Source organism: Scyliorhinus canicula, chromosome 2 (genome assembly GCF_902713615.1).
Source record: "Scyliorhinus canicula chromosome 2, sScyCan1.1, whole genome shotgun sequence".
Taxonomy (NCBI): Eukaryota; Metazoa; Chordata; class Chondrichthyes; order Carcharhiniformes; family Scyliorhinidae; genus Scyliorhinus; species Scyliorhinus canicula.
In genome coordinates, this window is record NC_052147.1 from 248006701 (window position 1) to 248018662 (window position 11962).

The 11962-nt window shown below is 46.9% G+C and overlaps 1 protein-coding gene across 1 annotated transcript in view; it reads right to left on the bottom strand.

Moving 5' to 3' along the window:
• LOC119962093 (von Willebrand factor D and EGF domain-containing protein-like) overlaps positions 1-6966 on the bottom strand; it is a 423161-nt gene extending 416195 nt beyond the window's left edge. The window contains exon 1 of the mRNA XM_038789945.1: positions 6522-6966. Coding sequence (XP_038645873.1) covers positions 6522-6621 — 100 coding nt within the window. The 5' untranslated portion in view covers positions 6622-6966. The remainder of the gene's footprint in view (positions 1-6521) is intronic.
• Positions 6967-11962: the final 4996 nt, after the last annotated feature.

Here is an 11962-nt window from a genome sequence, read left to right on the forward strand (position 1 = left end):
CCGTCTGATTCGACTCAGCATCTTACCACTAACATAGATAGGAGAGCTACTTTTAAATGTCCCCTCACCACTCACTCCCAGTCAACACATATGCCTGGCTAGGTGCAGCCCTGCTCCTCGCTTTGGGGATATTGACCTAGCCAGGCTTCTCAAAGCCATCAGAGTGAGACAGGACATCCTGTTCCTCGGAGCATCAGCTCCATCTGAGATCCCTCAAACTCCCACCCCCTTTCGAATCACTGGCTGACACCTCACACACTCCCCACATCTGATCTTCATGCTTGCTCCTCAGAACCCACTGGTACCCACCAGCACAAAACTTTGATGTTCAGGTGTGGTGGCCACACATGCCAACTGCTGTAACCCCCCCGACCCATCAAGCGTGTGGCTCACAATGTGCTCTCTTTGTCGGCGCAGGAAAATATAGCCCATAATAAGCGGAAAAGGGCCAAGATGGGGGGACACAATACCACAGATTTGAGTCCCATCCCCTTTGAGGAACAGGCCCTGGAAATCACAGGGTTGACCATGGAGATAGCTGTCACCAACAACCAGATTGGTCTACACCGCAGAGATGAGGGTCCACTGCCCCTTCAGCCAAATGACCTGTCTCAAGTGAGTTGTTCATGTCAGACCAAATGATCCTCCCCTCTCATTGACCACATGTCCATTGTCTCTCAATGGGGCCTGGCCATCCAGTATCATTCTCCCCCGATCACTGAAGGAACCATTTCGGAGGAGAGCTCCAAGCAGACCACCATCAAGGCATCACCGCTCTTACCCACGTCTTCCAACAGCACAGAGACACGTGCCTCGGTGGAGAACATTAGTGGACAGGCTGCTGGAGTAGACTCTGGTGAGCACCACACAGTTGCTGATGCACATCAGGTGGAGGAAAGAACATGAAAGGGAGTCAGCAGTCGGAGGTCTGCTGGATCCCAGGACTCAACTAAGTCTCAGAAAGATGCCGAACCTGAGAACAAGGTCATCCCCGAGCTAATGCAGATGATAGGACACAGCCGTGAGATTTAGGAGTGGATGTCACTGACATTCCAGAAAGTGCATAGCCGATCAGAAGGGCGCATGGCACAGAGGCCAACACTGCTCGGGTGGTGACCGCAGGGTAAAGCCAGGAGCACGATGTCAGCGTCTTGAGTGTCTTGTTCAAGGCATAGCTCAGTCTGTAACGACTCTGGCAGAGGGCCTCGACATCATATCCCAGTCGATGAGGGACATGTCCCAGATGCAGGTAGACATTGCCAAGGCATTTGCAAGCATGGGCCAGTCGCTAAGGATGTGTCCCAGATGCAGATGGACATTGCTAAAGCTCTCCAGAAAGTGGCCCAGTCACAGAGGAACATTGTTGAGGGCGGCGACACCATGGTGCCGACAATGGGGAGTCGTCAGGATTGGCAGAGCCAGATGACTCAGAGGCCTCAGGATCTCACTCCAGATGCCCCTCTGTCACGCAGAAATTCCCAGACCACTAAGGGCACAGTCAGGGAGGAGGAAGCGCTGGAGGCAATCCCAGGGCCTGCCACCAGGAGACAATGGCGGTCTCCAGTTCTTCCGACACCAGCACAACTCAAGGGCAGCAGGCAGAAGATGGTGGCATGGCGACGTTAGTGACATCGGTAAGTTGGCTGGAGGCCTCCAGCTCTTGGCCTTCACTTAGTCAGCAGTGCCAGGTTAAGTGCTTTGACATGCTCAGGTTTTCAGTGAATTAAATCTGGAATTTAGCATTATCTAATGGATTTATTGCAGCCAGCCAAGAAATCTGTTACCAAACATCCTTCAGCTCACCTGAATAATCATCTTTCAATGTAGTATTCAAGTATCCACATTATCCATATAATGGTGTTGTGACAGCACATTGTCATAACATTGGTTACCACCGTTGGTTGTTACTAATTGTCTATTTACCCATCTGAAGTTTGCTTGGTAACCAGATTCCATAACCCACTGTATAGAATATCCTCAATGTTAGGTCAGGACTCAAAGTTCAAGGACAAATTTACAACTCTTCGACTCACAGCTTTTACCTGTTGCAAATGCTTCCCAAAAAATTGCATACTGACAGTCCCACTTTCTTCCCATTCATTTTAATGAGTGTAAAGTCCAGACTCTTCATTCTGAACGTTTTTCATTCAACTTCACAATGTGCTCAAGACTGGCATTTCTAACTTGTGAAGGCACAAGTGACCATTATTGTTACAACTGAGCAGTTTACTAAGACCACTGGAAAGGGAAGTTATGGGTCAACAACATTGGTGTTGGACTGCTGTCACTTTAGACCAGAATGTACTAAGGGGAGCAGATTTCCTTCCCCAAAAAATGTCTGTAAGTTAATCGCAATAATCCTTCACTTTTGCTGATATTTCACCACTTTTTTATTTCCAGAAATTTTAAACTGAATTCAATTTCACAAGCTACCACAGTGACATTTCAATCTATGGGCATTTTTCTACATTGTGATCACAGTGCAGCAAATCCTGCATGCTCCAATTGCGTACAGTAACAGATTAACATAAAATTGGACTGCTGATCCCAATAGCGTCTTACTGTTAGAGTGCCTTCCATGTTTCAAGACCCGAGGGACAACTCGCTGGTCACAGTGGAGGTCAGTGAGCTGGGGCAGGGGCCAAGTGACACAGAGTGTTTGGGAAACAATCAAGAGGGGGACAAACTGATGGCTGCAGCTAACTGCAGTGTTAATGTGGAGCAATTTCCCCTTTACAATGCCTTTGGAATGGCAACCCCTAGTGGTTCCTTTGGAAACTGTTGTTTTGACTGCTGGGTATTTGCATGATATATTGATACGGTCACTCGCAGTGTAAAATTTTTCAATTTTGAAACAAGCATTAAGGCCCCAATTTTCATTTACAGTTGTCTAATGCCAGCTTCAAATGTGAATCCATGACACCTACAGACGAGTTCTAATTTATATTGTGGGTGGTATATTTCCAACATGCATTGAGCCTGTGCTCTCCGGCCATTACATTGGACCCTTAGGCACCTAATGCTAGTAAAATGACATCTCCACATCACAGTAAAATGACCACACTGTGATCCAATTTCTAAGCCACATTCTCTAGATTTTAGCCGGGGCCTTGGGATTATTGTCAAGTGACCACTTCACTACTGTACCCCTACATCTTCATATGTGCTCCTGGTAGACAAGGCCTTGCGCAGGGGGCACAAAACAGGAAAATATATCCCTGAACTTTTTCCCCAATTTTCTTTCTTCAAATGAACGTGTATTATATAATAACTTTTTCCAGCCTGGATCACAGCATCTCCAATCTCAAACAATCGCACATCAGATACAAATCAGTACAGTATCTAACTGGTAATGAAGGAACTGATCTCTTCATGTGCTAGTTTGAGACATTGGCTTCATTCAGTGCATAATGAGACTTAAAATTTTTGTGCACATCTAATGGATAGGGGTGGGAGTAGGGGGCTAGGATAGTAGGTCCTTTTGCGGTTGGTCTATTTCCTGCTCTTTTTAACAGGTACCAAGTTTCCATTCCCTTCTCTTAAGTTTCACCTAATGGTGGGGATTACAATGCAACTCAGGCCATCACGTTCTGTCCCACTGATGATCAAAATTCTTTCTTCTGAACCCCCAGTCTTCTGGCAGTGACAAATCCTGATCCGATGTCCCAACTCCACTATAACCCAGCGCCCGCCCCAGTTTTTCCGTTCCACTTGTATATCTTCTCCATTTTAGCTTCAATGCTATCTCTACTGTGGCACGGTGGCGCAGTGGTTGGTACTGAGGCACAGTGACACAGTGATTAGCACTGAGGTATGGTGGCACAGTGGTTAGCACTGCAGCACAGTGGTTAGCACTGCAGCCTCATAGCATAACGGACCACGATCGATTCCAGCCTTGAGTGATTGTGTGGATTTTTCACGTTCTCCCCTTGTCTACATGGGTTTCCTCTGGGTGCTCTGGTTTCCCACCACTGTCCAAAGATGTGCAGTTTAGGTGGATTAGTCATGCTAACTTGCTCTAGTGTCTAAAGATGTGCAGGCTAGTTGAGGTCATGCTGATAGGGCAGGGGAGTGGTAAAGTGCTCATTCGGAGGCTCAATGCAGACTCGATGGACCAAATGACCTCCTCTGCACTGTTGGGATTCTATGGATTCTATGCAACATATAATCATAGAATGGTTACAGCACAGAAGACCATTCCTCCCACCACGCCCATGTTGACTCTCTGCAACAGGAACTCCAGCTGGTCCAACTCCTTCTGTCTGTTCCCCACAGCCCTGAAATTCTCCCTCTTCAGACAATGATCTGATATTTTTCTGAAAGCCACTGAATTGCCTCTCTACTATACTTTCAGTCTGGACTTTTCTGACCCTTACCACTTTGCTGAGCAAAAATGTTTGATTCCTTTACTATTCCCCTGAAATCAGTGTCCTCTCGTTCACATCTCCCCCACCAATGAGAACAATGTCTCACTATCCTGCTCTGTCCATGACCTTCCTGATCCTCTATCAAATAGCCTCTCAGCCTCCTCTTCTCTGTTCTATCTCCATAACTGAGCCCCAGATCCCTGGAAACATTCTCGTGAATGCCCAGAATTGGTCACAATAAATTGTTTCTGTTATAAGTACAGGGGGTATATGAAGTATTGTGTCAACAGATAGTCAATATGAATATCTCTTCTCCTCTGTTTCTTTAAACTAGTTAAATAACAGTATTATGGGCAGGATTCTTCATTGCCCGGCGCCAAAATCGTAATCGCCGATCAGGCAGAGGATCAATTCCAACGCCGGAATCGGAACCAGCGTCGGTTTGACGCCGGTTTGCTATCTCCACCCCCTCCAGACAGGCATCATTGTGAGGCGAGGCGCGTGCATTCGCAATGTCGTTAGTGACTTATTGGCCACCCATGATTCTACGCTCCCAATGGGCCGAGTTTCCGATGGCGCGGGACACGCATGGTCTGGCCGGCACACTCGGCCAGGATCCGTGCCGCTGCCTGGGGTTGGGCTGTCTGTCAAGGACGGGTTACTGGTGGGGGGAAGGGGCAAGGGGTGGCCGGGGGGTGGGCTGTGTGGTCGAGGGTTGCGGGTTAGGTTGCGCGCGTGGTTGGTGCCATGTTTTACGGCACGATTGGTGCATCAGCCATGTGCATGAGCGGTCCGGGATCTGGCCATTCACGTGGCGCCGGTACTAGCCCCTCACCGGTACCGGAATCGGTGAGGGGCTCACGCCGATTGTTTTGATGTGAACCTCCCATGGATTCTCCATTCGAGCGGTACTTAGCCGCAGGAATATTGAATCCCGCTCCATAAGTTTTCACCGACTTTCTTTTTATGACCAGAGGTGAACATGCTTTGCAAGGTTCCAATTTATAAATCACCAAATATATCCAACTTAGCTACACATGACCACAAACTTCTTGCTAACAATGGTAACAGCTACATATCAGTCACTGGTCAGTTATGATCAACTTTATGACTGGTGATGTTTTCCATTGTTACTTGATAGTTGCAACATCTTCCATAGTATAAAGCTGTAGTGCTTTTTTTTTACTCTCAGATTTCATTGTCAGACACATGGACCTATTTCAAAATCCACAATTCCTAGTCGATCAATTACTGACTGCCATGTCCCGATTGACAGAGGGGATGAATGTATGTCAAGACTGGAAGTTTGGTCAAAAGTTTGCGAAAAAACATTAAGCACCCCTTTCCACTGATCGTGTGATAGTTTTAATTTAAGAGATGGGTAATCAGCCTCGGGCTTTTGGAGGGGTGGCTTCGATGTTATAATGTTGGCAGTACTGTCAATAAATACCACACAATAAACTGGTGTCTGCGGTGATTAGCGTTACGCCTGGTCCACAATTTACAGAAAGCACGCTGACTTTGTTTTGGTTGAACCTAATCTTGCAATCCGGGGGAAATGCACTGAATTTCATCTCAAAGCAGTCTTCTAGGAATTTCAATGCATGTATATAGCCTGTCTGCAATAAAAAAATACAGCCGACAAGGTGCCCCGACCAAGGGCATTTTACAAGCAGCACCTTGATTGCAACGAGTGATCTTTATCGAACACCCGCATCCTCTCAGCTGCATTTTGATTCTCTCCAACTTTTTTTCTCCCCTCCACCCCCTCCTCGAAACCCCTGCTGTCTGCAAGTTACGCCAGCGACCTCCCAAGATATAGGCGCAACAAAAGACAGCCCGTAAAACTGTCTTAAACCTCCCCACAAGGAAAACTTACAATTGACACACTCAAATGTATCCCTCCTGTCCGCTTCAAGTGAACTAGCAGAATGCAGCTGCCAACTCTTGACAATGCAGAGAGATTAAGCATTCTGAGATCCAACAATATCGCAAACGCATTGATCGTCCCTCATATTCCTGAGGCATCAATAATTTGTGTGCAAAAAAAAATTAACAATTGTTTTGAAAAGCACCTCAGGAAAAATTGAACATTCACCTCCCCCCCCCCTAGCGCCCCCCCCCCCCCCCCCTCAAAAAAAAACTTAATCTTACCTAACTGGGCAAGAGATATGCACACGTTGAGTAGAAAAAGCCCAAAGAGGTGATAGTAACCGGATGATGCTGGAAGGAGGAAGGGGGGCTGGAGACCCATGGTGAATTCAGCCTTTCATTTGCTCCACAGTGTCCCCTCTGAACCGCTCAGTCCTCCTTCATTCCGAGCGGGCGTCCCATCAAAACAAAGCTGCAGAAAGTCAGCGAGAGCGCAGTCAGTCGGCGCCATGCAATCCCGGGCTGGTGTCAGATCACAGTAATCCTGCAGAGGGCTCACAACATTCCCACATTAGCATTTCCCGAGACAGGAAAAACGTGCTCCTGTGCCCCAGCCCGCAGAGATCTTCAGGATCAGATATGGTTCAAAGGCTTATTACCTCACCCGGACCAACCCAAAGGCAGGCACCGCATTCATATTCCACACAACTTTATGTTAGCTAGTTAAACTCATTCTGCGCATAATTTTTTTTAAAAAACCGATTAAAGGTCCTCATCGAATCTATAGCATCGTCCACTGCCCGATGATCTTCCTGGAAATTTTACCTGTTGCCCAGTGCTACACTTCTACAGAAGGGACAATATTTACCCCCCTCTCCCACACAGTGGTCTGCAAGTTCGAGCCAAGTGGTAATGCCCCCCTCCCCCAAATTTTGAATGGTGAAATTCCATTGACTAATTTCATTACTGATAACAGAGTGAAAAAGCCAATCCACTATCTCTAATGATGATACAGAGTTCAGTGACAGGGCCCCAGCTAATCAAACCCAGTGTTTTAATTGGATCTTCCAGCTTTGTGCCAGCAATCATCCATGCGAGGGGTTTTGATGAGCCCTGTCCATGGTGGAAGCATGGAGGGATCAGGACTTAAGTTGTTAATTAGGCTTCAACCAAGTTAAATGACACTAAGATGGATAATCCAGTTGTGATGTGCACAATATTTATATTAAATGGCCGAGTGACCAGAAAGAGTGTGTTTTACTCATTATGTCCAGGTTCATACCAATGTGGCTGACTCTTAATTGTCTTCTGACGTGGCTTTGTCATCGACCCAGTTGTGTCATCTGCCGCAGTTTTAGGAAAAAGGTCCCAATACCCTCTCAAGGGATGCAAAATAAATGCTGGCCTTAGAGACGCCCACATCCTGAGATGAATGAAAACAAACTCATTCTAAAAATGCACTTGTGAACGATGTTATTGAGAAACAGTGGGACTGTTTAGGTGCAGCAGAAAGGACCCCAAACAGGTGTGACCCAAACAAGCCTGCCACTATGAAAGGATGGTTGAGATCGGGGATTGTGTTGCACTGGAGGACTGAGATCACAGATCATAGAATTTACAGTGCAGAAAGAGGCCATTCGGCCCATCGAGTTTGTACCGGCTCTTGGAAAGAGCAGCCTATTTAAACCCACGCTTCCACCCTATCGCCACAACTTAGAAACCCCACCTAACCTATGGACACTAAGGGCAATTTATCATGGCCAATCGACTTAATCTGCACATCTTTGGACTGTCGGAGGAAACCGGAGCACCCAGAGGAAACCCACACAGACACGGGAAGAACGTGCAGACTCCACACAGACAGTGACCCAAGCCGGGAATCAAACCTGGGACCCTGGATCTGTGAGGGAACTGTGCGAACCACTGTGCTACCGTGCTGCTAAGATGCAATATAAATTGGGTATTGTAAAATTATATCAAATATTTGATCAGGTGAATAGAGAAAGACTATTTACTCTAGTCAGTGTGTCAATGAAAAGCGAATTCATCCAAAATTGTCAATAAAGAATACTAGAAGAATAGTTAGAATTACTTTTTTTTAATGCAATAGGTTTTTTATATTGATCCATGGGATTTGAACATCACTGCTGGGCCAGCACTTATTGCCTCCCTAATTGCCCATGAGAAGCTGGCGGTGATCTGCCTTCTTGAACCACTGCAATCCATGTGGTGTAGGTACACCCACAGTGCTGTTAGGGAAAGAGTTCCATGATTTTGATACAGTGACAGTGAAGGAGCGGTGATATATTTTTATCTCAGGATGGTGGGTGGCTTAATTGGAAGGGAACTTCCAGGTGGTGATGTTCCCAGGTGCCTGCTACTTGTCCTGATTGATGGTCGAGGCCATGGGTTTGGAAGGCACTGTATAAGATGTCTCGTTGAGTTCCTGCTATGCATTTTGTAATTGCTACATGCTGGTGCTACTGTGTGTCGATGGCGGAAGGAGTGAATGTTTGTGGAAGGGGTGCCAATCAAGCGGAGCTGGTTTGTTCTGGATGGTGTTGAGCGTCTTAAGTATTGTTGGAGCTTCACTCATCCAGGCATTAACAGATTCAAAAACAACTTCTTCCTTGCTATTACCAGATTCCTGAATGACCCTCTTATGGGCTCAGCTGATCTCTCCATGCACCTTCTCTACTTAGTAGTGCTACACTCCGTATGCTTCACACAATGTCTGTGCCTATGTATTTACATTGTGTATCTATCGTATGTCCTATGTTTTCTCAATTATGGAATGATCTGTCTGGATTTTGAATTTAATTGAGTGTGCATGGGCTACCCGGGCTTCTGGGAAATAATACGCAGAACAATACTTTACATTGTATCTTGGTACAGGTGACAGTAAACCCCAATCCAAGTCCAGACAAATTGCACTTCTGTTTTGTGTCTTGAAGATGGGGACAGTGTTTGGAGAATCAGGAGGTGGGTTGTTAGCAAGTGTAATCCTTTGCAACAGGTAGTAGCTCAGGGAAAAAACATTGCACCCTTTGAAGGATCGATGCATATTTTCAGCTGAAGACGATAAAAAACTATGAGATGAGTTTCAGATTTCTGCAGCAAAGAGTCAGTACAGATACAAGGGTTGAATGGCTTCCTAGCACGCTACAATTGCCTTAGATCTAAACGTCTACCTTTATTTATTGGAACATGAGAGGCAAAATAATGAGTGTCATCATAAAGCAGTCTTTGCTGTGGGTCAGTTGGTAACTCTCTCTGCTTATGAGTTTAAAAAGTTGTGGGTTCAAATCCCACTCCAGACTTTAAACACAAAAATAAAAGCTAACACTCCAATGCAATACTACGGGATTACTGGAGGTGTTGTCTTTCAATGGAACATAAAATTGAGGTGCTGTCTGCCCTCTCAGTCATTGCTATTTTGAAGACGAATACTGAGGTTATCCCCGGTGCCTTCGGCAATACTTATCTCTCAAGCAAAATGATAAAAACAACAACTGATCTGGTCACATTGCTGTAAATCCCACTGCCTCCTCATTCTGGCTGGTCCCATCAGTGAAAATGCACATAAGTGTTGGCCTGGCAATCATATCACTGGACACATTTATGCACTTGTGCGTAGAAGATTGTAAAATTTCGCAAATATCACTAACTGAACATCGGAATTAACCAAGTAATAATAATAATAAGAAGAATCGCTTATTTGTCACAAGTAGGCTTCAATGAAGTTACTGTGAAAAGCCTCGAGTCGCCACATTCCGGCGCCTGTTCGGGGAGGCCGGTATGAGAATTGTACCCGCGCTGCTGGCATTGTTCTGCATTACAAGCCAGCTGTTTAGCCCACTGTGCTAAAAAAATGAAGGCCTGTGTGATGATTTTGAGAGCCACTGACAATGCATGCCCTGAATACAAGGGCTGGATAGATGCTATATTCAGCCATGAGAGCATGGTGATTTTAATAATCTCCATCATAAAGTCCTGTCTTATTTTCTAGAGGCTTTAATAACAGAATTTTCCAACTTGCATGGCATTAAACCTGTGATGCCAGCACATGCATTGCAGTTTATAGATATAAAACATCGTTAAAGAATTAAAATGACCAAATGACATTTCACAGGAGCTATAAAACAAACTGTGACACCAAGCCAAATATGAGGATAGATGATCAAAATCATGGTGGAAGAGATAGGGTTCTAAGGAGGTTGAAAGGCAGTGAAATTTAAGGGGGATTTCAGGCCTAAGCAGCTGAAGCACTGACACCAATAATGGAACAATTCAAATCGGGGATTCGCAAAAGGCAAGATTTAGAGGAGTGCAGATGTATTGAAGGGCTGTGGGATTGGAGGAGGTACAGAGATAGGTCATGGATGGATTTGAAAACAACTGCATCCTAGATGTTTGATGGAACCATCAATTCAGCGAACACGTGTAGTTGGATCTGAACAGAGGCTTCAATACACTTACAATAGAGCCAGCCTATTCGTCGTTGAACTTCAGGTGAACTGGCAGGCTAGCTCTAAGGCACTGATCTTTATACATCGGTCCCAGGGGGAGGAGTCCTGGGCGGAGCCAAGGGAGGAGCCCAGTACAAACTCTCGCATACTCCCAGAGCGACTCCCCCTGGTGGTCGGACAGTGCAACTGCACTTACAATGGGTAGATAACGAACATATACATGGAGTGATATTGGCAACTATATATAGTGTGAATCACATTCACCACATTCACCCCCTGTTAAAAAAATCAAGTCCGGCGGGGGTGATGGCTCAAAGAGTCAGTCTGTCCGGTGTACGAATTGTCCGTTTTGATCTGCGGAGCACCGGGGTTGCAGCCTCTTGCAGTGGCTGGGCAGGTGTCGAGGTCTGGGTTACGGTTGCCGGCTCCGGGGCGAGTCTTGTCCGAGCCTCATACACCTCCTGGTCGAATGGAGACTGGGGGTGCGGGTGGGGGGGTGGCTGGTGCTGGCGCTCGGGACTGGTGGGGTGAGCTCGCAGAATCGGGGGCGCAACGGGGCGGCCACATAGGGAACAGGGAAAGGAGTTCCTCGGTGGGGGTAGATGGGGGGCTGGATCCAGCGGGTGCCAGGTCCCGGAGGGATATTGTGTCCTGGCGACCGTCCGGGAACTCAACAAATGCGTACTGTGGGTTGGAATGATGCAGGCGCACCTTTTCAACAATGGGGTCGGTCTTGTGCGCCCTGACGTGCTTCCTTAGGAGAACCGGTCCTGGCGTCCTCAGCCACGACGGAAGTGAGACCCCTGTGATAGTGCCCCTGGAAAAAATGAAGAGCTGCTCGTGGGGGGGTTTGGTTGGTAGCTGTACACAGGAGGGATCTAATTGCGTGGAGCGCGTCAGGGAGGACTTCCTGCCATTGGGAAACTTGGAGCTTCCTGGACCTGAGGGTCAGTAGGACAGTCTTCCAGACCGTCGCGTTCTCCCTCTCCACCTGTCCGTTCCCCCTGGGGTTGTACCTGGTAGTCCTGCTCGAGGCGATGCCCTTGTCGAGCAGGTACTGATGCAGCTCGTCACTCATAAAGGACGCACCCCGGTCGCTGTGCACGTAGCTGGGGAAACCGAACAGGGTGAAGACACTATGCAGTGCTCTAATGACTATGTGGGAGGTCATATCGGGGCATGGGATGGCGAAGGGGAATCGGGAGAACTCGTCAATAATGTTAAGGAAGTAAATGTTTTTGTTAGTGGAGGGGA